The sequence below is a fragment of the Anolis sagrei genome, chromosome 12 (assembly GCF_037176765.1).
Source record: "Anolis sagrei isolate rAnoSag1 chromosome 12, rAnoSag1.mat, whole genome shotgun sequence".
Taxonomy (NCBI): Eukaryota; Metazoa; Chordata; class Lepidosauria; order Squamata; family Dactyloidae; genus Anolis; species Anolis sagrei.
This window is the reverse complement of record NC_090032.1, coordinates 4,354,473-4,381,425: the sequence shown is the minus strand read 5'-3', so window position 1 is coordinate 4,381,425 and position 26,953 is coordinate 4,354,473. Positions and strand designations below refer to the sequence as shown.

General features: G+C 45.6%; 2 protein-coding genes across 3 annotated transcripts; both read right to left on the bottom strand.

Annotated features, from left to right (window-relative positions):
* Positions 1-367: 367 nt before the first annotated feature.
* LOC132764472 (methanethiol oxidase-like) lies at positions 368-5,911 on the bottom strand. 2 transcript variants are annotated; one of them, XM_060758502.2, is made up of 11 exons: positions 5,875-5,911; positions 5,656-5,768; positions 5,302-5,487; positions 3,560-3,680; positions 2,267-2,449; positions 1,896-2,074; positions 1,594-1,672; positions 1,330-1,451; positions 1,082-1,174; positions 784-902; positions 368-642 (listed from the first exon to the last, which is right to left on the bottom strand). In XM_060758502.2, exons 1-11 carry the CDS (start codon positions 5,879-5,881, stop codon positions 480-482), a joined length of 1,365 nt encoding a protein of 454 aa, XP_060614485.2. In that variant the 5' UTR covers positions 5,882-5,911; the 3' UTR covers positions 368-479. The 2 variants fall into 2 exon arrangements, with proteins under 2 accessions (XP_060614485.2, XP_067328433.1); XM_067472332.1 differs by lacking the exon at positions 5,302-5,487 and having other exon boundaries at positions 5,875-5,899.
* A 6,301-nt stretch (positions 5,912-12,212) lies between these two features.
* Positions 12,213-22,182, bottom strand: LOC132764198 (methanethiol oxidase-like). Its single transcript, XM_060758082.2, has 12 exons — positions 22,075-22,182; positions 19,562-19,618; positions 19,343-19,455; positions 17,243-17,428; positions 15,616-15,736; positions 15,210-15,392; positions 14,783-14,961; positions 13,339-13,417; positions 13,073-13,194; positions 12,816-12,908; positions 12,518-12,636; positions 12,213-12,375 (listed from the first exon to the last, which is right to left on the bottom strand). The coding sequence occupies exons 1-12, from the start codon at positions 22,136-22,138 to the stop codon at positions 12,213-12,215; spliced, it is 1,479 nt and encodes a 492-aa protein (XP_060614065.2). The 5' UTR covers positions 22,139-22,182.
* Positions 22,183-26,953: the final 4,771 nt, after the last annotated feature.

Here is a 26,953-nt window from a genome sequence, read left to right as displayed (position 1 = left end):
CAACCTGGGGTCCCCAGATGTTTTTGGCCTTCAACTCCCAGAAGTCCTAACAGCTGGTAAACTGGCTGGGATTTCTGGGAGTTGTAGGTCAAAACACCTGGGGACCCACAGGTTGAGAACCACTGCTCTAGAGAGACCCTCCATATAAAAGGCCTTGCACACCAAGCTCTTGATAAGAAGGTAAAAAAGAGAAAAAGATGAGAAGGAAAAGAGGAGGAAGTGAGCAGAAAATGAAGAGGGAAAAAGGAGGTTGCCATGGGCCCTTTTCGAGCTGGAGAAGGCAGGAAGCAGGCAGGATGCAGTTGCAATGACACCCAGAGAAAAATGTGGATATACGCTAGTACAACAGTTGTATGTCTCATGTTGACATTTACAACAAGGAGTCATAACACCAAGCATTGGACAAAAAAATATTGGACGAATCCCAATTCTTAATTGATTCTCCTTCCGCTATGAAGACGACTTGGAATGGATGCGCTCTACTCCCAGATGTCGGAGGTGCAATCCCCACCAGGGTAGCGCATGTCTTTCGCCCGTGCCGGACCGTACGGTTCATGCCCGAAATCCACCAGGAATTCCGGGTTCACACGAAGGCCGCCCTTCTTTGTGTCCACGTCCAACTGGACCATTGCAGAGCCTTCCCTGGAAAGGCATAATGTGGGGGAAAGTCAAGGTTGTGGAGACACGTGGATGCCTGATCATGAGGTTTTCCAGGCTGGATGTCTACACAAGAGGGCTTCCTTTGAGTTGGAAAGAGTGTGACTCCCCCAAGGCCACACTTACTTGATCAACTTGGGATAAAACTGCTTGTCCCAAGGCGTGTAAAGAGAGTTGGTGACGTAGAGACGGCGGCCGTCCAGGCTCAGCTGAAGCTTTTGAGGGCCTCCTTCGACCTTCTTGCCCTAAAGAGAGCGGGAAAGAAATAGCCTCGGGATTAGGAAACATGTCAATAAGGTTACTGGGAGTACAAAATAGAGAAAGGCCAGTTCTCTCTCAGTTGAGAATTGGAACGTCAGGTTTCTTTGCATCTTGACCTGTCTCTGAATTATCTGCCTAGTTCGTCATCGTTTTCAGACCTTACCTGGATCACAAAGGGATCAGGTTGGCAATCCAGCTCTGGATCCTCAAGGACAGTTACAGGACCCGCTTTCACAATGGAGCCCCCAAGAAACACCTAAAGATCCCAAAGAGACGTGGAAAAATAACAACGTTCAAGAAATTGGAGTCCCTGGACTGGGACACCGATTCCATCATCCCCATCAACCAGCAGCCAGAGGTGATGGGATCCATGACTTGGAAACATCTGATTAGGGAAGGCTGCAGGCTTACCTGTCCGACAAGTTTGGGAAAGTGCGGGTCTGTGATATCATACTGGCGGACATCACCATGCACCCAGTTGCTGCAGTAGAGGAATCGGTCATCCAGGGAGATGAGCATAGCGAAAAGAAACCCTGAAGGAGGAGCAAGATCATCGAGTCACTGGAGACCAAGGACCATCCCGTTCAAAACCCTTTTGCAGTTACATTTAATTACTACATAGGTACTTACAATTATTACACCACAATACCAATCTACTGTTTTCTTGTTTCTAACCTGGCATTTCGGGGTAGAGCCATCCTGATACTTTCTTGTTCGGGACTTGGATCACTTTCTCAGCCACCCAGCATCCGTCCTACATGGAAAATCAAATTGACCGGTATGGTAGCCAGAAAGAATATGGCCTCTCCATGTTTTCTTGGAGTTTGCCTTTGGCTTCTTCCAAGACAGAGAGAGAGAGTAGGTTCCCATATTGTAATAGGGATCTGAACCCAAGTTTCCAGGCATCTAACCATTAAGCCACCCTAGCTCTCCAGAAGCAATTGACTTGCCTCATGGCCAACCTTAACCCTTTTCACCTCTGTCTTGAAGAAATGGTGGATGGAGCTCTCCAGAGGGCAGACCACATAACCGTGGGTCGAGTTGGGATTGTGCAAGAAGCGGATCTCCAGCGGGCCCGAATCTTCACCCACATCGATTGACTGAAGGAGTCGGTGGGTGGTAAAGTCCCAGACGTTGAGGTGACAGCCATAGCGCCCTGTGGATGACCAGGAACTAGGGTTATTCCAACAGGAGCAAGGGTTATTACTCCCTTGATTTTGACACTATCCTCCTGTTGATGGGGTCTGGAATCACATTGGCTGTTTGCGCTGCCGCATCAAACTCTTGGCACATGTTCAGTTTGTGGTCTACTAGGACTCCTAGATACCTTTCATATGGGCATTCTCACCTTTTCTCAGATTGTCTGTGTTGAACCCATTGACAATGAATTTGGGATCTCCCACTTCGGAGCTGATCAGGACATTGTGCCGCGGTTGGTACCAAAAGTCAAACAATCCGACGGGTGCATCTTCTGGACACTCCCAGGTCCCTTTCACTTCCCAAGTTTCCGGATCCAGAAGGAGAAATCCACCTGGGAACAAAACAAACAGGAACCATTGGGATCAGAAGGCAATGTACTTGCAAGGAGCAATATTATGATTTCTATCCCATCTTTGGGGCAGCAGGTTAAAGCGCTGACCTGCTGAACTTGCTGATTGAAAGGTTAGCAGTTCGAATCTGGGGAGCTGGGTGAGCTCCCGCTGTTAGCCCCAGCTTGTGCCAACCTAGCAGTTTGAAAACATGCAGATGTGAGTTGATCAGTAGGTACAACTTCTGCAGGAAGGTAACAGTGCTCCATGCAGTCATGCTGGCCACATGACTTTGGAGGTGTCTACAGACAACTCCGACTCTTCAGCTTAAAAATGGAGATAAACAACACCCCCCCCCCCCCCCCCAGAGTTGGACACGACTAGACTTCATGTCAGGGGAAACCTTTACCTTTATTCTTCTTTCATCCCAATGATTAGGATTCAAGGCAGTTACCTATTAGAATACTGTCGGTTTTAGGGCTCCTTTGTGTGGTTTCTAGGCTTGGGTAACAACGGAAAAATTTGCGTTTTGTTTTTTTAAAGAATTCCGAATTTTTTCTTTAAAAAATTTCGAAATTTCCAAAATTTCCAAAATTTCGAATTGATTTGTTAATGGCGAACGCGATTGCGCAATATGCTAAAAAAACCTCCAAATGGGACAGGGGGAACTTCTGAAGCTTCCCTCTCCCTCTGTTGTTGACTGTTGGTGTGATAAAACAAACAACAACTATATTATATTATATTATTATATATTATATTATATTATTATAATATTATTGTATTACATATTATTATATTATATTATATTATATTATATATTATTATATTATATTATATTATATTATATATTATTATATTATATTATTATATATTATATATTATTATATCACGAAAATAATTATGAAATAATTACGAAAATTGGAAAAATTGTTTCGATTCTTAATTACTCCTCACACTATTCCTGCATGGCTCAATATCGGATCGTAAGCTAATTTAAATACGAATTAATAACGAATTACGAAATTAATGAACGAAACCGCCCAAGCCTAGTGGTTTCCCCCTATTGTGGAGGGCTAACTGTATCCCCAAATGGGCATCTATGCCTACAGTACCTCTTCCATTGCCGAACGTGTCTCCAATGGCGCTGATCATAACCTCCCCGTTGCTTAAGCAATGCGAGCTGTTCAAGAAACCCAACTTAGTTTTCTTGATGATTTCCCGGGGTTCGATGATCTGCCAAAGGGTCAGAGAGAGGGAAAACAGATCATTTTGCCATTCTGTCCTATGTAAAGCCCTTTCCCTTAAGATCTTGGGTACATCTTATAGCAATAATATAGTCTGATACCATTTTGATTGCCTTAGCTCAGCGTTTATAAACCTGGGGATCGGGACCCTTGTGGGAGTCGCTAGGGATTTCAGAGAGCTCGCCAAAGACCATCAGACAATACATGTCTCTGATGGTCTTAGCAGAGAAGGCTGACGATCTCGCTAACTGATCTTCTCCTCCTTTTTGGAAACAGAAGGCGAATCCTTCCACCAAAACCCTCCACCGCTGTGATTGGCCAGTCTCTCAGCCAATGGGAGGACTGTTTATGGGACCCCAAGTCACTGAATGGCATTGTGGTGCACATGTGCGGTCGAGGGAGAGCATGCGAGGCTGGAGGGAGTCTCATACTAGTGAGTTCCTTCAAGGCAGGGGGGTTCTGGGTGGCAAGTTTGGCCTAATTCTATCGTTGGTGGGGTTCATAATGCTGTTTGATTGTAAGTGAACTATAAGTCCCAGCAACTACAACTCCCAAACATTTTTATTTTCCCCAAACCCCATCAGTGTTCATATTTGGGCATATTGAGTATTTGTGTGGTCCAGATCCATAATGCTCTTTGATTGTAGGTGAATGACAAATTCCAACTACTACAACTTTCTAATATCAAGGCCTGTTTCCCCCAAACTCCACCAGGATTCACATTAGGGCAAATTGAGTATTCATGCCAAGTTTGGTCCAGATCTCTCATTGTTTGAATCCACAGTAGATGTAGATGTAGGTGAACTACAACTCTAACACTCAATTTCAGTGCCCACCAAATCCTTCCAGTATTTTTTGCTGGTTGTGGGAGTTCTGTGTGGCAAGTTTGTTTCAATTCCATCGTTGGTGGAATTCGGAATGCTCTTTGATTGTTGGTGAACTGTAAATCCCAGCAACTACAACTCCCAAATGGCAAAACCAATCCCCCCCAACTCCACCAGTATTCAAATTTGGACATATTGGGTATTTGTGCCAAATTTGGTCCAGTGAATGGAAATACACCCTACATATCAGATATTTACATGATTATTCATAACAGTAACAAAATGACAGTTAATTAGTGGCAATGAAAATAATGTTATGGTTGGGTGGTCACCACAACATGAGGAACTGGATTAAGGTATCGCGACATTAGGAAGGTTGAGAAACACTGCTATAAGGAGAGCAAGGAAGAAATTAGGTTCAGTCTTTTTGCGGATGATGCTATGATAATCTTAGAGGAGGCGGAGGAGTCATTACAATCCATAGTTAAAATAGTTAAGGACTTTGAAAAAGCTTATTTTCGGAAAATCGGAGATACTATATAAGAGTCTATCATGGGAAGAACTCAAGAAGAGGTTGCAGCATTAGGAAGGTTGTGAAACACTGCCTTAGTGGAATTCTCTGGAATCCAGATTTGCAAGGTTTATACCTTCTGTGCACAAGTGTTAGCAAAAGACAACTCCCAGGACTCCACAGCATTTAGCTATAACACATAAAGTGGCATAAAACTGCATACATTCCACAGTGTAGAGGTAACCTGACTTTTCCCCTGTCAATATGTGACTTACTTTGCACAAGCTGGGAGCGCACAAATCGGATCCCGTGTCCACCACATAAACACGGCCGGAGCCCACGCATGGGAGGACAAGGCAGTTACGCTCAACGCCAGTGTCCCCAAAGGTGCTGACGGGGGCGTTCCAGCCCGAGCGCTGGAGTTCGTCACCCAGGTAAGGCATGCGCAGACGGTGGATGACCTGGTGGGAAATCGGGGAGGATATAGCATTGAAAATAATATGGGAAAGATTCTCCTGCCCGAGGATTGTTATCAGATTCTTGCCATGGAGACATTGTGAGATAGGCCTTCTCAGAGCTGGAGAAGGGAAAAAGCATTGCCAGCATATAGGCTATGGAATAAGATTTACCTGGCTGTAACATGGCGATTCCGGATCCACGTCCACTGTGGCCAAGTAGTCAGGTTGCCGGGGCTCAGTTCCGTTTAAAGAACACACTACATACATCAGCTTTTCTCTGGGGCCTGCGGAAATAAAGCCTAGTATCAGGATCTTAAGGAAAAGGATGTACTTTGTTGGATATGAGGAGGTGGAACCTGATTCTGGGTAGAAAATATCAGCCCGCCTTACCTTTCATGGCATCCAGTGGCGAAGCGTAACCGTATCCATGGCATGGCGCATACCTCCCTATACATTTGGGAGAAATGAAAGATTAACCACTTCATCACATTGAAGCAGGGAAGTGTTTACCAAATAGCTTCATCACATTCGAGAATGAATCCACTTTAAATCCAGTTGCTGCCTCCTACAGAATTCTGGGATTTGTCATTTAGGGAGGAGCCTTTGACAGCCTCACTAAACGACAAACCCAGGATTCTGGAGGAGGCATAAACCAGGTTTAAAGTGGATTCATTCTCTAGTGCAGCCTTGCTCAAGCTGGGTATCATGAGGGAGTTTCAGAGGGGTCACCAAAGACCATCAGAAAACATATATGTCTGATGTTCTTAGGAAGCCTTTTGGCAGAGAAGGCTGAAGATCTCTTCGCTTGTCCTTCTCTTCCATTTTGGAAACAGATGGTGAGTCCTCCCACCAAAAGCCCTCCTCCACTGTGATTGGCCAGCCTCTCAGCCAAGGGGAGGGCTATTTCTGAGACTTCAAATGGGGAGGGAAGAGCAGGCGTGCTCATCGTGTGCACATGCCAGTGAGGAAGAGCGTGTGAGGCTGGAGGGAGGCTCACACCAGCGAGTCCCTTCAAGTCATGGGGGTTTTGTGTGGGATGGTTGGCCCAATTCTATTGTTGGTGGGGTTCAGAATGCTCTTTGATTGTAGGTGAACTATAAATCTCAGCAACTATAACTCCCAAATGTCAAGGTCTGTTTTCCCTTAAAAAAACCCCTCCACCAGTGTTCACATTTGGGCATACTGAGTATCTGTGCCAAGTTTGGTCCAGATCCATCATTGCTTGAGTCCACAGTGCTCTCTGGATGTATGTGAACTACAACTCTAAAACTCAAGGTCAATGCCCACCAAACCCTTCCAGTATTTTCTTTCGGTCATGGGAGTTCTGTGTGCTAAGTTTGGTTCAATTCCATTGCTGGTGGAGTTCAGAATGCTCTTTGACTGTAGGTGAACTATAAATCCCAGCAACTGCAACTCCCAAATGACAAAATCAACCCCACCAGTATTCAAATGTGGACGTATTTGGTATTTGTGCCAAATTTGGTCCAGTGAATGAAAATACACCCTGCATATCAGATATTTACAATTCATAACAGTAGTGTAATTACAGTCATGAAGTAGCAACGAAAATAATGTTATGGTTGGGGGTCACCACAACATGAGGAACTGTTTTTAGCTTTAGTATTTTATTCTGTACATGTGGCCCACTCACTGCTATTGTGTTATGAATGATTTTATTGTAATCTTATATTGTTTGCTATATTCTTATGTTTTATGTAATTTATCATGTTGTTGTTTGTGTTTTGACTTCATTAATTGTATTGCGTTGTTGGGCTTGGCCTCATGTAAGCCACCACGAGTGTTGTAGTAGAGTGTGCTGAGCAAGCTACAACGAGTAGTAGAAGGGCAAAGAGGGCTGCTCGGGTGTTGGATCAAGAGCAGCAAAGGAAGCGAATTAGGGAAATATTCATGACACCTACTGATACTGAGTCATTCGAAGGGTTCGCTGATTCTGAAATGGAGGAGGAAGGAGAGGAATGTAGAGGTTTGAAGTGGGTTACTCGGGATCAAGAGTCAGATGAGGAGAGAGAAAGGAAGAGGATCCAAGAAATACTTAATGCTCCAACTGAGGAGGAAGACTTCATGGGATTCACGGGGAGTGATGGGGCTGGGAGTGATGACGGAGAAGAGGATGGGTTAGATTGGACCTGTGTACAAGAGATCAGGGACATATGTACTCAACCCACATCAAGTGAGGAGTTTGAAGGGTTTTCAGGAGACTGGTAACCTGGAAATACATGGGGTGATCTAAGTCTTGATAGACGCTGGAAAAGTTGGAGGGACGGGCGGTGGCGAGCAGCTGTGGAAGCAAAGGCTCCTGAGAGTGATGAAGACAGAGTGGAGTCCAGCTCCACCTCTGATGAGGAGTTATAGGATAAAAGTAAAGTATCAAACTATTGGAACTTTGCAGTAGGCAAGGTGTTGTATTCGGGCTTTGGGTCCTGGGACTGCAGATCATTGTTCTTCAGTGTTACTACCGACTGGAATCCTGTAAGTGCTGACTTCTACCTTCCTGCTGACTTCGGATTGTTTTTGGATGACGACATCGCGTTTTGGACTTCTACTACAACTTTTGGACATGTTTGGACTCTGGACTGTTTTTTGACTTCGTTTTTGCTTGCTCCTACCTTGCTACATTGTGCTCTGTGAACTCTGTTATTTTCAAGCAGTTTGCTTAAAGTTTTTGTTGTACTGGATTATATCTCTGCATAATCCAGATTATTCTCCAAGTTGCGCTATTTGCTTAGCAGTTGCTACAGACTTTGTTTTATTGCTAGACTTACTGAATTCAAGTGTTTCTAAGCTATTTTTGTTATTTAATAAACTTTGTTTGGACCTTTTACTTGTGTTTGGCTCCTTTAAGGCTGCTGGTTCACGACACCGAGTCCCCATTGGGAAGATGGTTTCGGGGTATAAATAAAGATGATGATGATGATGATGATGATGATGATGATGATGATTGAGGGGTTAGGAACGTTGAGAATCACTGATATAAGGTTAGCAAGGAAGAAATTAGGGTCGATCTATTTGCAGATGATGCTATGATAATCTTAGGGAAGACGGAGGAATCATTACAATCAAGAGTTAAAATAGTTAAGGACTTTGGAAAAACTTAATTTTGGAAAATCAGAGTTACTATATGAGAGTCTATCATGGAAAGAACTCGAGAAGGTTCAAAATATTATGGGAGTGAAGTTAGGGAGAAAGAAGATAAAATACCTGGGTGTAGATATCTAAACAAATCTCAATAACGTAATACCAATTAACTTTAACCATCTATAGAAAAATATAACCCAACCAATTAACACACGGGAAATAAATTTTGGGTATATCGACAAGGTTAAAAATTTAGAGATTTTGCCCAAATTCTTATATTTGTGCCAAACTTCCCGGTATATTTCTCTTATGCTAGATAGTCTGGGAACCTGTCACAGTGCTCTTCTTGGGGACATCCAAATTCTAGCCAATACCAACGATCTACTGCATTAAGTAGTAAGTACATAATAATGTTTTGAAGAACCTGGAAGCAAACCTTGTATTAAGCAGTACGTGAACGAACCATATAGGAAAAGCAATAATCTAACAGTGAAAATAAAAAATGAAGCAGGATCCAAAACTGGAGGCTCTTTGGATCCGGACATAGACACCGTCTTGAGTTTGAGGATGTAATAAAGTCAGGGATGAATCCCTAAATCACAATAAATGCCCCGAATGGAGACATCCGGATGTCTTACCTTTATTTGGGTTCTTGTGGGCTGGATGTTTTCCATCCAAAGCTTTGGTGTGGATCTTAGACATCTTCTTTGCAACCTCAATGTTTCTGACAGTGAGACGTATCTCTCCACTCCTGAAAGGAACTTATATACATGTAGAGGATATCTCTCCATCTTTAGGTGCAATTCATCGAAATGCTGAGGAAGAAAGTGTTTCCCAGGAAGAACTCATTAAGGAAACAGCTGACTCCAGGAGCAAACAAAAGGGAGCAATTTCAGATATGGCCTTTTTCGTTGTGGCTCCAACCACATTCAATTAATTTCAGAGAGTGTAAACATCACCTCCCCTTTCTGATAAACTCCTTGAGTTTTTCTCCCATTGCTTTTTCCAAGGAGATAGAAGAGAGCAAAGCAGAAAAATTTACAAATTTCAGCCTCTTTTCATACCTTTGGATAGCACAGGGAAGGGTTAACACCCCTGAGGAGTTTGTTTTTCTTCTCTGCCCCTATTCAGATTTCACCTCACGTTCTATGAACCCTCAAAGCTTGATGATGATAGTCCTCCAGGTATAGTGTCTTGATGGTGGGTCCGTAGGTGGCTGTGGAGACTTATTCTTGATCCTCATGTTCTCCCACAGTGAGAACATCGGTTTCTAGATGGAAGATGGTCCCCCCAAGACCAGGGCAGTGGCAGTTGAGATGGTGAAGGGCATCTCATCCACTTCTGGGCCTAGGCATGATGGAGTCCTGCCTGGCTGCTCTTCTCTCCCTTCAAAGCCAGCACAGACACAGATGGCATGGACAAAAACATGTCATCTTGGCTGTTCTCTCTCTGTAAGGCCAGGGCAGAGGCAGTTGGGAGTGATCAAATAATCAGCACTGCTAGTCACAGCTGACTTCCAGTTAGAGCGCTCAAGGACCAGGCCTTCCCACTTCTCTCTCGGTGTCTAAGGCACAATTTTTAAGATTGGTTTTAAGCCCATCTTTCAATCTCTTTTCCTGTCCACCAACATGGCATTTCCCATTCTTCAGTCGGGGATAGAGTAATTGCTTTGAGGGATGGTGATCAGACTTTCAGACAACGTGGTATTCAATCTAGCTGAGTTGATGGCATAGAAGCGTTGCTTCAGTACTGGTGGTCTTTGCTTCTCCCAGCACATTTGTCTCCCATCTTCCCAAGAGATTTGCAGGATTTTTCGGAAGCAACACTGATGGAATCATTCCAGGAGTTGAGTGTGACGTCCGTAGATAGTCCACGTTTCGCAGACGTATCGCAGGATTGGAAGAACAATGGCTTTATAAACAAGCACCTTGGTTTCCCCACAGAGCATTGCTTCAATACTGGTGGTCTTCTTCCAGAATGCTGCCATTTCCCGCCTCACTTCCCAAGAGATTTGCAGGATATTTCGGAAGCAACACTGTTGGAATCGTTCCAGGAGTTGAGTGTGATGTCTGTAGACAGTCCACGTTTCGCAGACATTTCGCAGGATTGGGAGAACAATGGCTTTATAAACAAGCACCTTGGTCTCCCCACAGAGCATTGCTTCAATGCCGGTAGTCTTCTTCCAGAATGCTGCCATTTCCCCGCCTCCCTTCCCAGGAGATTTGCAGGATTTTTCGGAAGCAACACTGATGGAATCATTCCAGGAGTTGAGTGTGATGTCTGTAGACGGTCCACGTTTCGCAGACGTATTGCAGGATTGGGAGAACAATTGCTTTATAAACAAGCACCTTGGTCTCCCCACAGAGCATTGCTTCATTGTTGCTGGTGGTCTTCTTCCAGAATGCTGCCATTTCCCCGCCTCCCTTCCCAAGAGATTTGCAGGATTTTTCGGTAGCAACACTGATGGAATCATTCCAGGAGTTGAGTGTGACGTCTGTAGACAGTCCACGTTTTGCAGATATATCACAGGGTTGGGAGAACAATGGCTTTATAAACAAGCACCTTGGTCTCCCAACAGAGCAGCACTGATGGAATCATTCCAGGAGTTGAGTGTGACGTCTGTAGACAGTCCATGTTTCAGGGACATATAGAAGGGTATTCATCTATCGATACATCTATATTTGAAATCTGTATATATGTATGTATGTGGCTGGGGTTCCCACATCTAGGGACAGGCCCCCACTTTCAGAGAGAACTATGCGTCTAAAATCTGCTGGTTGCATTTTTACAATATATATATGTGTTTCTGTTGTTGTTATTAGCATATAAACATGATCATGATTGTATGTGTTTATACCCTGATTTTTCCATACCAAAGGAGACTCAAGGTGGCAAGACTATCTAGGCAAGACTATTCTTGTCTCTACTGTTTATTAGTGGCCTTGATCAGCAATGAATGTATTTATGATATTTTGGTTGCATCACTTTGAACAAGCAACCCAAGGTGGTGAAGCTCTTTGGGGAGATTGGTTCATTCCCTCGAATGCCCACGCTTCGGACAAGAACCACAAATTGGTGATATGAGACTATATTCCATTTCTCTTGAAGCATGTGAGCATGGATTATTTTTATTCTATTCATCCAACTGAGAACAACAAGTGTTAGGTCTCCCAGCCACCTAACAGTTCGTTACAAAGAAAAGTCTTATGATCGTTCAAACAACTTTATTTGTTAACAGGATCGGCCTATTTATAATATTCTTGATCAGAACCAGGTATCTCTACAGAGACACTTCTTATAAAAGGCCTTGCACACCAAGCTGTTGATAAGAAGGACGAAAAAGAAAAAGAAGAGAAGGAAAGGAGGAAGAAGGGAGCGGAAAATGAAGAGGGAAAAAGGAGTTTGCCATTAAGACATTGTGAGTTGGCTCTTTCCGAGCTGGAGAAGGAAGGAAGTAGGCAGGATGCAGTTCCAAAGACACCCAAAGAAAAATGTGGATATACGCTACTACAAGACTTGTATGTCTCATGTTGACATCTTCAACAAGGATTCACAACACCAAGCATTGGACAAAAAAAGTATTCTTAATTGATTCTCCTGCTGATATGAAGACGTCTTGGAATGGATATGTGCTACTCCCAGATGTCGGAGGTGCAGTCCCCACCAGGATAGCGCATCTCTTTCGCCCGAGCTGGACCACACGGTTCATGCCCGAAATCTACCAGGAATTCCGGGTTCACACGAAGGCCACCCTTCTCAGTGTCCACGTCCACCCGGATCATTGCTGAGCCTTCCCTGGAAAAAGCATAATGTGGGGGAAAGTCAAGGTTGTGTAAACACATGGACGCCTGATCATGAGGCTTTCCAGGCTGGGTGTCTACACAAGAGACTTTCCTCTGAGTTGGAGAGGGTGTGACTCCCCCAAGGCCACACTTACTTGACCAACTTGGGATAAAACTGCTTGTCCCAAGGCGTGAAAAGAGAGTTGGTGACGTAGAGACGGCGGCCGTCCAAGCTCAGCTGAAGCTTTTGAGGGCCTCCTTGGACCTTCTTGCCCTAAAGAGAGTGGGGAAAAAATAGCCCCAGGATTAGGAAACATGTCAATAAGGTTACTGGGAGTACAAAATAGAGAAAGGCCAGTTCTCTCTCAGTTGAGAATTGGAACGTCGGATTTCTTTGCATCTTGACCTGTCTCTGAATTATCTGCCTAGTTCGTCATCGTTTTCAGACCTTACCTGGAGCACAAAGGGATCGGGTTGGCAATCCAGCTCTGGATCCTCAAGGACAGTTACAGGACCCGCTTTCACAATGCAGCCCCCAAGAAACACCTAAAGATCCCCAAAAAACGTGGTCAGTCGAGCAGGAAAAATTATGATGTTCAAGAAATTGTAGTCCCTGGACTGGGACACCATTTCCATCATCCCCAACCAGCAGCCAGAGGTGATGGGATCCATCACCTGGAAACATCTCATAGGGAAGGTTACAAGCTTACCTGTCCAACCAGTTTGGGACAGTGTGGGTCTGTGATATCGTATTGGCGGACATCACCATGCAACCAGTTGCTACAGTAGAGGAAGTGGTCATCCATGGAGATGACAACAGCGAATAGAAATCCTGGAGGAGGAGCAAGATCATCAAGTCACTGGAGACCCCAAGGGCCATCCAGGTCAAAACCCTGCTACAGTTACAATTAACGGCTCCATATCTAATTACAATTATTGAACTACAGTAACAATTTGCTGTTTTCTTGATACTAACCTGGTATTTCGGGGTAGAGCCATCCTGATACTCTCTTGTTTGGGACTTGGATGACTTTCTCAGCCGCCCAACATCCGTCCTACGTGGAAAATCAAGTGGACTGGTGAGGTAGTTTGCCTTTGGCTTCCCCCAAGGCTGAGAGAGAGTAGGTTCTCATATCGCAGTGGTTCTCAACCTTCCTAATGCCGCAACTCCTTAATACAGTTCTTCATGTTGTGGTGATCACCAACCATAACATCATTTTCGTTTTGACTTCATAACTGTAATTTTGCTATTGTTATGGATGGTAATGTAAATATCTGATATGCAGGTTGTATTTTCATTCACTGGACCAAATTTGGCACAAATACCCGATACGCCCAGATTTGAATACTGGTGGGGTTATGGGGGGGGGGGTGGTTTTGTCATTTGGGAGTTGTAGCTGCTGAGATTTATAGTTCACCTACAATAAACCTTGTGCTTTACCAATCTGAGGTGGAGAAATAGTCCCATGTAGCCCTTGGTAGGAATACTCAATATGCCCAAATGTGAACACTGGTGGAGTTTGGGGGAAAATAGACCTTGACATTTGGGGGTTGTAGTTGGTGGGATTTATAGTTCACCTAACATCAAAGAATGTTCTCAACTCCACCAATGATGGAATTGAACCAGAGTTGGTACACAGAACTCCCACTACTAACAGAAAATACTGGAAGGGTTTGGTGGGCATTGACCTTGAGTTTTGGAGTTGTAGTTCACCTACATCCGGAGAGCACTGTGGACTCAAATTATGATGGATCTGGACCAAACCTGGCACGGATACTCAGTATGCCCAAATGTAAACACCAGTGGAGTTGGTTTTTTGTTTTTGTTTTTTTTTAGGGAAATCAGACATTTGGGAGTTGTAGTTGCTGGGACTTATTGTTCACCTACAATCAGAGAGCATTCTGAACCCCACCAACGATGGAATTGAACCAAAGTTGGTACACAGAACCCCTATGACCAACAGAAAATACTGGAAGGGTTTGGTGGGATCTTGGGTTTGGGAGTTGTAGTTCACCTACATCTAGAGAGTACTATGGACTCAAACAATGATGGATCTGGTCCAAAGTTGGCAAGAGTACTCAATGTGCCCAAATGTGAACACTGGTGAAATTTGTGGAAAATAGACCTTGACATTTGGGAGTTGTAGTTGCTGGGATTTATAGTTCACCTACAATCAAAGAGCACTGTGAAACCCACCAATGATAGAATTGGGCCAAACTTCCAACACGGAACCCCCATGACCAACAGAAAAATTGTGTTTTTTATGGTCTTTGGCGACTCCTCTGACACCCCCTCACAACCCCCTAGGGGTCCCAACCCCCAGGCTGAGAAACATTGCTATATCGTAATGTGAACCCAGCTTTCCAAGCACCTAACAATTTATCCACCCTAGCTCCCTACAAGCAATTGACCTATTCACCTCTGTCTTGAAGAAATGGTGGATGGAGCTCTCTAGAGGGCAAGCCACGTAACCATGGGTCGAGTTGGGGTTGTGCAAGAAGCGGATCTCCAGCGGGGCTGAATCTTCACCCACGTCGATCGTCTGGAGGAGGCGGTGGGTGCTCAAGTCCCAGATGTTGAGGTGACGGCCATAGTGGTCTGTGGACGAACATGAACCAGGATTATTCCGAATGAGATCTGACAGAAGCAGGATCAAGAAGGACTATGCACTCCCATGATTGTTGATGGAGTCTAGCATCACATTGGCATGAATGAAGTATTGGATGGCTCAACTTGTGGTCTACTCGGTCTACTCACTATCCTCAGCTGCCACATCACACTATTGGGTCATGTTGAGATTGTGGTCTACTAGAACTCCTAGATGTCTCTCATATGGATGTTCTCACCTTTTCTCAGATTGTCCAGGTTGAACCCATTGACAAAGAACTTGGGATCTCCCAAATCGGAGGTGACCAGGACATTGTGCCGTGGCTGGTACCAGAAGTCAAACATCCTGGCGTAGCCATCTTCCGTACACTCCCAGTTCCCTTTCACTTCCCAGGTTTCCGAGTCCAGAGAAAGAATTCCACCTGGGACCAAAAAACAAAAACAAAACCAGAAACCGCTGGGGTCAGAAGGCAATGCATTTGCAAAGAGCAATGTTATGATTTCTATCCTGCTTTCACGCCAATGATTGGGATTCAAGGCAGGTTACCTATTAGAATACTGGCAGGTTTAGGGTTCGTTTGTGTGATTTTCCCCTGTTGCAGAAGGCAAATTGTATTTCCAAATGGGCATCTATGCCTGCAGTACCTTTTCCGTTGCCCAATGCATCTCCAAGGGCGCTGATCAGAACCTCCCCATTGCATAAGCAATGCGAGCTGCTCAAGTAACCCAAGTTGGTTTTCCTGATGATCTCCTTGGGTTCGATGACCTGTCAAGGTGTCAAGAGAGAGAGAAAACAGATCATGTTGTCATTCCGTCTTATGCAAGGCCCTTTTGCTTCAGACAGTGGTTCTCAACCTGCCTAATGCCACGACCCCTTAATCCAGTTCCTCATGTTGTGGTCACCCCCCAACCATAACATTTTTTTCATTGCTACTTCAGAACTGACAGTTTGGTACTGCTATCAATCGTAATCTAAATAACTAATATGCAGGATGGATTTTAATTCACTGGACCATATTTGGCACTAATACCCGATACACCCACATTTGGTGGGGAAGAGATTGATTTTGTCATTTGGGAGTTGTAGTCACTGGGATTTATAGTTCACTTATAATCAAAGAGCATTCTGAGCTCCACCAACGATAGAATTGAACCAAACTTGGGACACAGAACTCCCATAACCAACAGAAAATACTGGAAGGGCTTGGTGTGCATTGACCTTGAGTTTGGGAGTTGTAGGCACAGCTGGGAGTGTCAGCTGCATTAAGATCACTCTGACCAAAAGGTCATGAGTTCGAAGCCAGCCAGGTTGGAGTGGGTTTCCAACCAATTGTGTGTAGCCTGTTGTCGACCTTTGCAACCCGAAAGACAGTTGCATCTGTCAAGTAGGAAAATTAGGTACCACCTTAAAAGTGTGGGGAGGCTAAATTAATGGATTTATGAGGCCATAAAGAAGACTCCAGCAAAGCATTCCAGCAGGGAAGCATGCGGGGAATGCGGAAGTGCTTCATCAGCGTCGCAGATGGACGATAAAAGCGACAGCTCCCCTGGCGGCCAGAAAAAAGTTAAATAGCCTCTGTGTATGTCTGTATATGTTTGTATGTCAAAAATTGGCATTGAATGTTTGCCATATATGTGTACACTGTAATCCGCCCTGAGTCCCCTGCGGGGTGAGGAGAAGGGCGGAAGAGAAAATCTGTAAATAAATAAATAAATAATAAATAGAGAGCACTGTGGACTCAAACAATAATAGATCTGAACCAGACTTGTTGTGGATAATATTGGATCTGGACCAAACTTGGCATGAATGCTCTATATGCCCAAATGTGAACACTGGTGGAGTTTGGGAAAATAGACCTTGACATTAGGGAGTTGTAGTTGCTGGGATTTACAATCAAAGAGCCCCTTTCTGGTGGTCTTTGGTGACCCCTCTGAAATCCCCCATGTTACTCTCCCAGGGGGTCCCGACCCCCAGGTTGAGAAACACTGGCTTAAGATCTAGGGTCCACCTTCTAGGGTCCACTGGCTTAAGATCTAGAGTCCACCTTCTATATTATAGCCTTAATGCAGTCTGATACCATTTTGATTGCCTTCGCTGAATGCTATGGAATGCAGTTTTGCAAAGTTTATGCCTTCTGTGCACAAATGTGCCAGTGCCACAGGTCCCAGGACTCCATAGCATTTAGCTATAACACCCAAAGTGGTGTAGAACTGCATATATTCCACAGTGTGATGCATCCTGACTTTTTCCCTCTGCAAATTCATGACATACTTTGCACAAGCGGGGAGCGCACAGGTCGGAGCCCGTGTCCACCACATGAACACGGCCAGAGATCAGGCCTGGGAGGACGAGACAATTGCGCTCAATGCCAAAGTCCCCAAAAGTGCTGACGGGGGCGTTCCAGCCTGAGTGATGGAGTTCGTCATCCAGGTAAGGCATGTGCAGACGGTGGATGACCTGTCGGGAAGATAGAAAGGACATAGCTTTGGAAAGAATATGGGAAACGTTACCAAAGGACTGAACACAAGCTGCAAAATCCAACCCACGTAACATATGAACAGGCATGAAAGATGATTTGTTCCCTCCCAACTGTCACTGCCCTGGCCTTAGAGGGAGAGAAGAGCAGCCAGGATGACATGCTTTTGTCCATGCCATCTGTGTCTGCACTGGCTTCGAAGGGAGAGAAGAGCAGCCAGGTAGGACTCCGTCATATCTTGGTCCAGAAGTGGACGAAATGCCCTCACACCATCCCAACGGCCACAGCCCTGAGCTTTGAGATCATCACAAGCTTCCACCCCACCTGGTTGCTCCTCCTAACTCTTGGGTGGTGCCGTCCATGTGATTTAGGTGTCAATTTTGGCTGTATTTATTTGGGAAATACAGGTGCTTTGTGGTGATGCCCATCCTATGAAAGAAGCCACTTCTGATCTTTCCCAGAGCAATTAAGCACATAGATGAAACTCAGCCAAAAAGAAAGTACTCCAGTTATTTTGTACCTGGATCTTTCTATCTAATCTGCATTATATTCCTTTGAGGCGGAGAGGGTCTTGTTTCATTAGTCTTAATATCTGGACACTTGATAGAATTGAGAAAGTTTCAGAGTGCCCTAAAAAGGGCCTTCTAAACAAAGTGTTCCAGTTGGGATCGTGATTTTGGGACTCTGGGAACGTGGGTTCAAACCCTGGATGCCAGGTGGAAGGTCACACTCTCTCAGCCAAGAAAACCCTGCAACAAGTTAACTCAGTGGTTCCCAACCTTTTTTTGACTATGGACCGCTTTGACTAGGGGCCACTTTGACCAGGGACCTCTTTTACCAGGAACCGCTTTGACCAGGGACCACTTTGACCAGGCACCACTTTTACCAGGGACCCCTTTGACCAGAGACACCTCTGACCAGGGACCGCCTTGACTAGGAACCCCTCTGATCAGGGACCACTTTGATCAGGGACTGCTTTGCCCAGGAACCATTTGCCCAGGGGCCCCTTTGACCAGGGACTGCTTTGAGCAGGGACCACTTTGCCCAGGGACCGCTTTGACCAGGGACCACTTTGACCAGGGACTGCTTTGACCAGGGACCACTTTGGCCAGGACCTCTTTGACCAGGGACACCTCTGACCAGGGACCGCTTTGACTAGGAACCCCTCTGATCAGGGACCGCTTTGATCAGGGACCACTTTGACCAGGGACCACTTTGACCAGGGACCACTTTGCCCAGGGACCGCTTTGACCAAGGACCACTTTGATCAGGGACTGTTTTGAGCAGGGACCCCTTTGACCAGGGACACCTCTGACCAGGGACCGCTTTGACTAGGAACCCCTCTGATCAGGTACTGCTTTGATCAGGGACTGCTTTGCCCAGGGACCGCTTTGACCAGGGATCCCTTGGACCAGGGACCCCTTGGACCAGGAACTCCTTTGGCCAGGGACCCCTTTGACCAGGGACCCCTTTGACCAGGGACCACTCTCCAACATAAGTACCAAAATGGTTACGAATCAGTTTTTGGACAACTTTAGATTTGGTTTGGTTATTTGGGGTGTGATTTGAGAAAATTGCATTGGATAGACCACATCAGATCTAGTTCCTGATACAGAACATATGCCACCCAGCAGTCACCATCTGCTTGCCCACAGAAAACCATATTTAATATGCCTTAGCACTATAAGAGGGTTTTGCGAGACCAGTCGCTCTTGTTGCAACTATTCACTGCCTTTGGACTACAAACAGTAGAATACACTTAAGTTAAAACTGAAATTAAAATTAAATGCACATCTAAAATATTTGTGCCATGCAGACATTGTGAAGTAGGCCTTCTCAGAACTGGAGAAGGGAAAAAGCAATGTCAAGTATATTGGCTATGGAATAAGATTTACCTCGCAATAATGTGGCGAATCTGGGTCCACGTCCACTGTGGCCAAATAGTCAGGTTGCCGGGTATCGGTTTCGGTTAAAACGCACACTACATACATCAGTTTTTCTTTGGGGGCTGTGGAAACAAAGCCTAGTATGACGATCTTAAAGGCAAGGATGTATTTTGTTGGATATGAGGAGGTGGAACCTGATTCTGGGTAGAAAATATCAGCCTTGCTTACCTCTCATGGCCTCCAATGGTGTAGCATAGCTGGGTCCATGGCTTGGGCCATACCTCCCTGTACATTTGGGGAGAAATGAAAGATCAAGATCTGGTTTATTCACATCACAAGAAAATACCTGGATCAAAGGAGCACCTGGATTATAAGGGTCATAATGGAGGACGTAGAATATGTCTAGAGAGGACACATTTGGATAAATGAAACCATATAAAATCCTGGCTGAATTTATCTTCTGTCATAGTCTGGGAATCTATCATAATGTTCTTGGAGGGAGACCAAACTCCAGCCGATACCAACTATCTATTATATTAAGTAGATACTAAGACAGGAGATTCCATCTGAACATTAGGAAGAACTTCCTGACTGTGAGAGCTGTTCAGCAGTGGAACTCTCTGCCCCGGAGTGTGGTGGAGACACCTTCTTTGGAAGCTTTTAAACAGAGGCTGGAAGGCCATCTGTCAGGGGTGCTTTGAATGCAATATTCCTGCTTCTTGGCAGGGGGTTGGACTGGGTGGCCCACAAGGTCTCTTCCAACTCTATGATTCTATGATTCTACTATAGTCTCACTTATCCATCATAAACAGGCCAGCTAAATGTCGGATAAATGAAAATGTCGGATAATACGGAATCTCCCATCTGATTTGACGTGTTACCCATCTAATGTGGCGCTAGACACGTAGAATACTAACAATAGGGACTCAAAAAGTTGTTATTATTATGATCATTATTATTATTAATATTATTTGAAACACCACAAGATGAGTCTACAGCAGACACTCTGCTGGCTGTTGTATTGGATCACACCTCAGGCACTTTCTGAGTGTCTAGGACTGTGTGATGTATCAGCAAATGATGCAGATCCCAGTAAGGTGGCCATTTGCAGCTGACAAGATTGTTGTTGTTGTTGTTGTTGTTATTTCGTATCAAAAGCATTGGCTTTGAGCTAGCTGCGTCATCACATCTGGGGCTAGTTGAACTTATCCTCTGCTCCTCCCCAGTAGCATTTTGACCATCTTCCGACCTGGGAGTCCCATCTTCCGATGGCATACCGACATGTCTCTGGTTGTACTGGTCCATTTAGTTTTCTTGACAAGAATACTGGGGTGGGTTGCCATTGCCTTCCCCAGGGATCGCGCTTGGTCTGACCTCTCTGCCACGACCATCCCGTCTTGGGTGTCTCTTCATGGTTTCACTCGTGGCATCATTGAGGTGCTCAAACTCCAAAGCGATCCTTTGCTAGAGAGAGCTGGACCATAGGGAAGGCTGAGAGAAGGAAGATAGATGCTTTTGAACTGTTGTGTTGGAGGAAAGTTATGAGAGTGCCTTGGAGCGCAAACAGATCCAACCAGTTCATACTCCAGGAATTAAAACCCGACTGCTCATTGGAGGGAAGGATATTAGAGCCAAATATGAAGTACTTTGGGGACATCATGAGAAGACAGGAAAGCTTAGAGAAGACAATTATGCTGGGGGAAATGGAAGGAAAAAGGAAGAGGGGCCAACCAAGGGCAAGGTGGGTGGATGGTCTCCTTGAAGTGACTGGCTTGACCTTGAAGGAGCTGGGGGTGGTGACGGCTGACAGGGAGCTCTGGCGTGGGCTGGCCCATGAGGTCACGAAGAGTCGGAAGCGACTGAACGAATAAACAACAACAATCAAAAGCATTGTATAAATTAGTATAAGGCAAAGAGTTAAGGCAAGGCAACGCCTCGGGGCTAGAAGGGTCTAGTAGGAAGTTCCCAGATGTGGAAGAGGAGACAGGAAAGCTTAGAGAAGAGAAAGATGCTGGGGAAAATTGAAGGAAAAAGGAAGAGGGGCTGACCAAGCGCAAAATGGATGGATGGCATCCTTGAGGTGACTGGTTTGACCTTGAAGGAGCTGAAAGTGGTGACGACCAACAGGGAGCTATGGCGTGGGCTGGCCCATGAGGTCACGAAGAGTCGGAAGCGACCGAATGAATAGACAACAACAATCAAAAGCATTGTATAAATTAGTATAAGGCAAAGAGTTAAGGCAAGGCAACGCCTCGGGGCTAGAGGGGTCCAGCAGGAAATGCCCGGATGCGGAAGAGGAGCGTGGAAATCACAAAGGGAAGGAAGGAGGATGCTTCCGCTTCCGGTCCTGCCTCTTTTCCTCATGTCCTCCCTTCTCCCCATCCTTTTTCACTTATTGGGAATGGAGAGAGAGTTGGGGAGCGCTTCTTTATTTGAGGGTGAAATGCTGGAGGAAAATGGGGGCCGTCAGAAAAGAGTGTCGGATAAGCAAAGGTCGGATAAGCGAGGCTCTACTATAATAATGTTTTGGAAGCAAACCCTATATTAAGCAATAAGTAAATTAACCATATCTGGAAAGCTGTCATCTTCAGAATGAAGATGAAAAAAGAAGTAGGAACCAGGACTGGAGACTCCTTGGATCCAGACATAGGCACCGCCTTGAGTTTGCGGATCAAATTAAGTCAAGGAGGGATCCCTAAATGATAATAAATGTCCTGAATGGAGACAGCTGGACGTCTTACCTTTATTTGGGTTCTTCAGGGCTAGATGTTTTCCATCGATGGGTTTGGTCTGGATCTTAGACATCTCCTCTGCAACCTCAATGAACCTGACAGCGAGAAGTGTCGCTCCACTCCCTGAGGGAACCTATATACACGCGGAGGATATCTCTCCATCTTCATGTATAACGCTGCGCATGGAAATGCTGAGGGAGAAAGCGTCTTCACTTGAAAAACTCATTAAGGAAAGGGCTGACGCCAGAAAACAAAACAGGGAGCAATATCAGATGTGGCCTTTTTCATGGCGGCCCCAACCTGTTTGATTCAATTAATTCCAGGGAGCATCAACATCACCTTCCCCTTCCCACAAACCCCTTGTGTTTTTCTCCCATTGCTTCTTCCAAAAGGATAGAAGAGGAAAGCTGGAAATAGTGGAATGAATGCTGTGGGACAGTTTCTCGTGGTCTTTAGGGCTCAATCTGGTCATATCTCTTTTTATACAATGGCAAAGCTGTTGCTAGGTGAAGTGGCCCTCGGTGATGTCACTAATTTGGCTGTCCCTGGGGAAAGGATTGGCTGTTGCTAGGTGAAGTAGTCCTCTGTGATATCACTGGATTGGCTGTCCCTGGGGAAAGGATTGGCTGTTGCCAGGTGAAGTGGCCCTCTGTGATGTCACTGGTTTGGCTGTCCCTGGGGAAACGGTTGTCTGTTGCCAGGTGAAGTGGCCCTCTGTGATGTCACTGGATTGGCTGTCCCTGGAGAAAGTATTGGCTGTTGCCAGGTGAAGTGACCCTCTGTGATGTCACTGAATTGGCTGTCCCTGGGGAAAGGATTGGCTGTTGCCAGGTGAAGTGGTCCTCTTTGATGTCACTGGATTGACTGTCCCTGGGGAAAGGATTGGCTGTTGCCAGGTGAAGTGACCCTCTGTGATGTCACTGGATTGGCTGTCCCTGGGGAAAGGATTGGCTGTTGCCAGGTGAAGTGACCCTCTGTGATGTCACTGGATTGGCTGTCCCTGGGGAAAGGGTTGTCTGTTGCCAGGTGAAGTGGCCCTCGGTGATGTCACTGAATTGGCTGTCCCTGGGGAAAGGATTGGCTGTTGCCAGGTGAAGTGACCCTCTGTGATGTCACTGGATTGGCTGTCCCTGGGGAAAGGATTGGCTGTTGCCAGGTGAAGTGACCCTCTGTGATGTCACTGGATTGGCTGTCCCTGGGGAAAGGATTGGCTGTTGCCAGGTGAAGTGGCCCTCTGTGATGTCACTGGTTTGGCTGTCCCTGGGGAAACGGTTGTCTGTTGCCAGGTGAAGTGGCCCTCTGTGATGTCACTGGATTGGCTGTCCCTGGAGAAAGTATTGGCTGTTGCCAGGTGAAGTGACCCTCTGTGATGTCACTGAATTGGCTGTCCCTGGGGAAAGGATTGGCTGTTGCCAGGTGAAGTGGTCCTCTTTGATGTCACTGGATTGACTGTCCCTGGGGAAAGGATTGGCTGTTGCCAGGTGAAGTGACCCTCTGTGATGTCACTGGATTGGCTGTCCCTGGGGAAAGGATTGGCTGTTGCCAGGTGAAGTGACCCTCTGTGATGTCACTGGATTGGCTGTCCCTGGGGAAAGGGTTGTCTGTTGCCAGGTGAAGTGGCCCTCGGTGATGTCACTGAATTGGCTGTCCCTGGGGAAAGGATTGGCTGTTGCCAGGTGAAGTGACCCTCTGTGATGTCACTGGATTGGCTGTCCCTGGGGAAAGGATTGGCTGTTGCCAGGTGAAGTGACCCTCTGTGATGTCACTGGATTGGCTGTCCCTGGGGAAAGGGTTGTCTGTTGCCAGGTGAAGTGGCCCTCGGTGATGTCACTGAATTGGCTGTCCCTGGGGAAAGGATTGGCTGTTGCCAGGTGAAGTGGTCCTCTTTGATGTCACTGGATTGACTGTCCCTGGGGAAAGGATTGGCTGTTGCCAGGTGAAGTGACCCTCTGTGATGTCACTGGATTGGCTGTCCCTGGGGAAAGGATTGGCTGTTGCCAGGTGAAGTGGTCCTCTGTGATGTCACTGAATTGGCTGTCCCTGGGGAAAGATTGGCTGTTGCCAGGTGAAGTGGTCCTCTTTGATGTCACTGGATTGGTTGTCCCTGGGGAAAGGATTGGCTGTTGCCAGGTGAAGTGTCCCTCTGTGATGTCACTGAATTGGCTGTCCCTGGGGAAAGTATTGGCTGTTGCCAGGTGTAGTGGTCCCCTGTGATGTCACTAGATTCTCTGTCCCTGGGAGAAGGATTGGCTGTTGCTAGGTGAAGTGGCCATCTGTGATGTCACTGCAAAAGAAAGGTGAAAATGGCGAAGGAAAGGGAAAAAGAAGGGGAAACAAAGAAGAAACGAAGTGGGAGGAAAGGAAGAGAAAGGAAAGAAAGATGACGTGTGTATGCAAGGAAGGAAGGAAGGAAGGAAGGAAGGGAGGGAGGAAAGAGAAAAAGAAGGGGAAAAAATGGAAGGAAGGTGGGTTAAAGAAAAAGGAGGCAAGGAAGGAAACCAAAGAAAGGTGACATGTGTATGAGGGGAAGGAAGGAAGAAAAAGGAAGGAAGGAAGGAAGGAAGGAAGGAAGGAAGGAAGGAAGGAAGGAAGGAAGGAAGGAAGGAAGGAAGGAAGGAAGGAAGGGGAAGGCAGGAAAGGGAGGGAAAGAGGAAGGAAAGATGTTTATGGAGGGAGGGAGGAAGGGAAGAAAGAAAGAAAGAAAGAAAGAAAGAAAGAAAGAAAGAAAGAGAAGGCAGAAAGGGAGGAAAGAAAGAAAGAAAAAGAAGGGAAAGAAAGTAGGGGAAAGGGAGCAAGGAGGATTCAATAGAAAGGAAAGGAAGAGGAAATGAAAGGGGTGGGGAGGTTGAGGAAGGAAGGAAGGAAGGAAGGAAGGAAGGAAGGAAGGAAGGAAGGAAGGAAGGAAGGAAGGAAGGAAGGAGAGGGGCTTAGAAACCAGGATACTGAGTGGCTTGCAAAATCTAAAAAGTTTTTTAATTTAATTAAAAGGAAAACAAACCAAAGATCAACCCTGGATGGAATTAAAAGAGGGCTCAGCTTTATTACATGTCTAGATGACAACATCAGTGGCCACAAAACCTCAACATATCAGCCTGACATGGCAGGCCTTCTGCATCCAGCGCCTCCGATCCTGCCTCTTCAGCGATAGCTCCAGCCCTTTCCCTTAAGACAGCAAAACACTTCGTGCTGCCTCAGGGATTTTGCGCTTGTCTGAAGAAGCCAAACACGTTGCAGAGAAAGAGGTTTTTCAGGAAGACGTGTCTTTATTTTTCTTTCCTTTCTCGTCCTTCCTTTATACTTCCTTCTCTTCCTTCCTTTCCCTTCCCTTTCTTTTTCTTCCCCTTCTTTTAACTCTCCTCGTCCCTTTTTACTTTCATTTCCCTTCCTTCCTTTTTCTTTCTTCTCTCCCTCCTTCCTTTTCCCCTTTCCCACTTCTCTTTCTCTTCTTCCTCCCTCCCTTCCCTTCTTACAAGTGCCACCTAGCAACAGTCAATCCACTGTACTCCTTTCTTTCCCAGTGACATCACAGAGGGCCACTTCACCTAACAATAGCTAATCTGCTTTGTTCCTTCTCTTTCCGAGCCCGAAATGAGAGTTTTGAGCTGAAACCCTACAATTGTATTGAAATGGCAGGGAGAAGGTTTGAGGGAAAGAGACAAAAGAGAGTTCCTGGGGTCTGTAAAAGCACGGTTTATTCTCGGTTGGCGGATATAGACCCTGCTGGTATTCCAGGAAACAGGGTGGTGAACAAAAGAATTGCCTTGTTTTATATACCCTTTATGCATGCATCATACAAGCATCATAATGTGCATCACAAAATTCCACTTTTACATTGACTTCAATAGCATATTTTAACTTCAACACCTATAATCTTCCATTAAGCACCTTTATCTAAAGAGCTGCTATTAGCCGACCATCCTGTACCCCATAGTGCCAGAGTGTCTACTGATAGCAAGAACTTCCATCCATCTTAAGATAAGTCCTTTCCTGATACGAGGGCTTCTTGATAGCAAGTCTACATCATTAATTTTATGATAACCCTGCTTGGTACGATATGGAAGGGTCTCTTGATATTTGCCAGAAGCCTTAGACGTTCCTTTCCTAGACCCTGGCCTCTCGGTGGCATCTAATTTGCAGCTTTTAAGAAGAGCATATTTTCCCAAGTGAAGTGAAGTTCATGCATACATATCCCTTTGTGATTTCATATATATTTCTAATTCCTATTTCTAATATGGTTACATCTAATATATATTTTCCATTATGTGTATTATGTATTTTCATGGTGTCCAATTCTGGGCATCACAACTGAAGAGAGATATTGACAAGCTGGAATGTGTCCAGAGGAGGTTGACAAAAATGATCAAGGGTCTGGAGAACAAGCCCTATGAGGAGCGGCTTAAAGAGCTGGGCATGTTTCGGCTGAAGAAGAGAAGGCTGAGAGTAGATATGATAGCCATGTATAAATATGTGAGAGGAAATCACAGGGAGGAGGGAGCAAGCTTCTTTTCTGCTTCTCTGGAGACTAGGACACGGAGCAATGGCTTCAAACTACAAGAAAGGAGATTCCATCTGAACATGAGGAAGAACTTCCTGACTGTGAGAGCTGTTCAGCAGTGGAACTCTCTGCCCTGGAGTGTGGTGGAGGCTCCTTCTTTGGAAGCTTTTAAACAGGGGCTGGATGGCCATCTGTCAGGGGTGATTTGAATGCAATATTCCTGCTTCTTGGCAGAATGGGGTTGGACTGGATGGCCCAGGAGGTCTCTTCCAACTCTTTTATTCTATGATTCTATGATTCTGTATCATCAGTTTAGTAATCTTTAGAAATTGTTAGTTATACTTCCAAATTGCAGCCCCCCGTTCTTGCATTTCTCTTTTAATTTTGGGTAGC

Coding starts and splice junctions, on each gene's coding strand:
- LOC132764198 (XM_060758082.2), bottom strand. CDS start 22,138: ATGTCTAAGATCCAGACCAAACCCATCGATGGAAAACATCTAGCCCTG. Junction 15,393..15,615: donor TGCATTGGGCAACGGAAAAG/GTACTGCAGGCA, acceptor TTTTGGTCCCAG/GTGGAATTCTTTCTCTGGAC. Junction 13,418..14,782: donor ACCATTTCTTCAAGACAGAG/GTGAATAGGTCA, acceptor TTTTCCACGTAG/GACGGATGTTGGGCGGCTGA.
- LOC132764472 (XM_060758502.2), bottom strand. Junction 5,488..5,655: donor AATCGCCATGTTACAGCCAG/GTAAATCTTATT, acceptor ATTTCCCACCAG/GTCATCCACCGTCTGCGCAT. Junction 1,175..1,329: donor TTCCCAAACTTGTCGGACAG/GTAAGCCTGCAG, acceptor TGGGATCTTTAG/GTGTTTCTTGGGGGCTCCAT.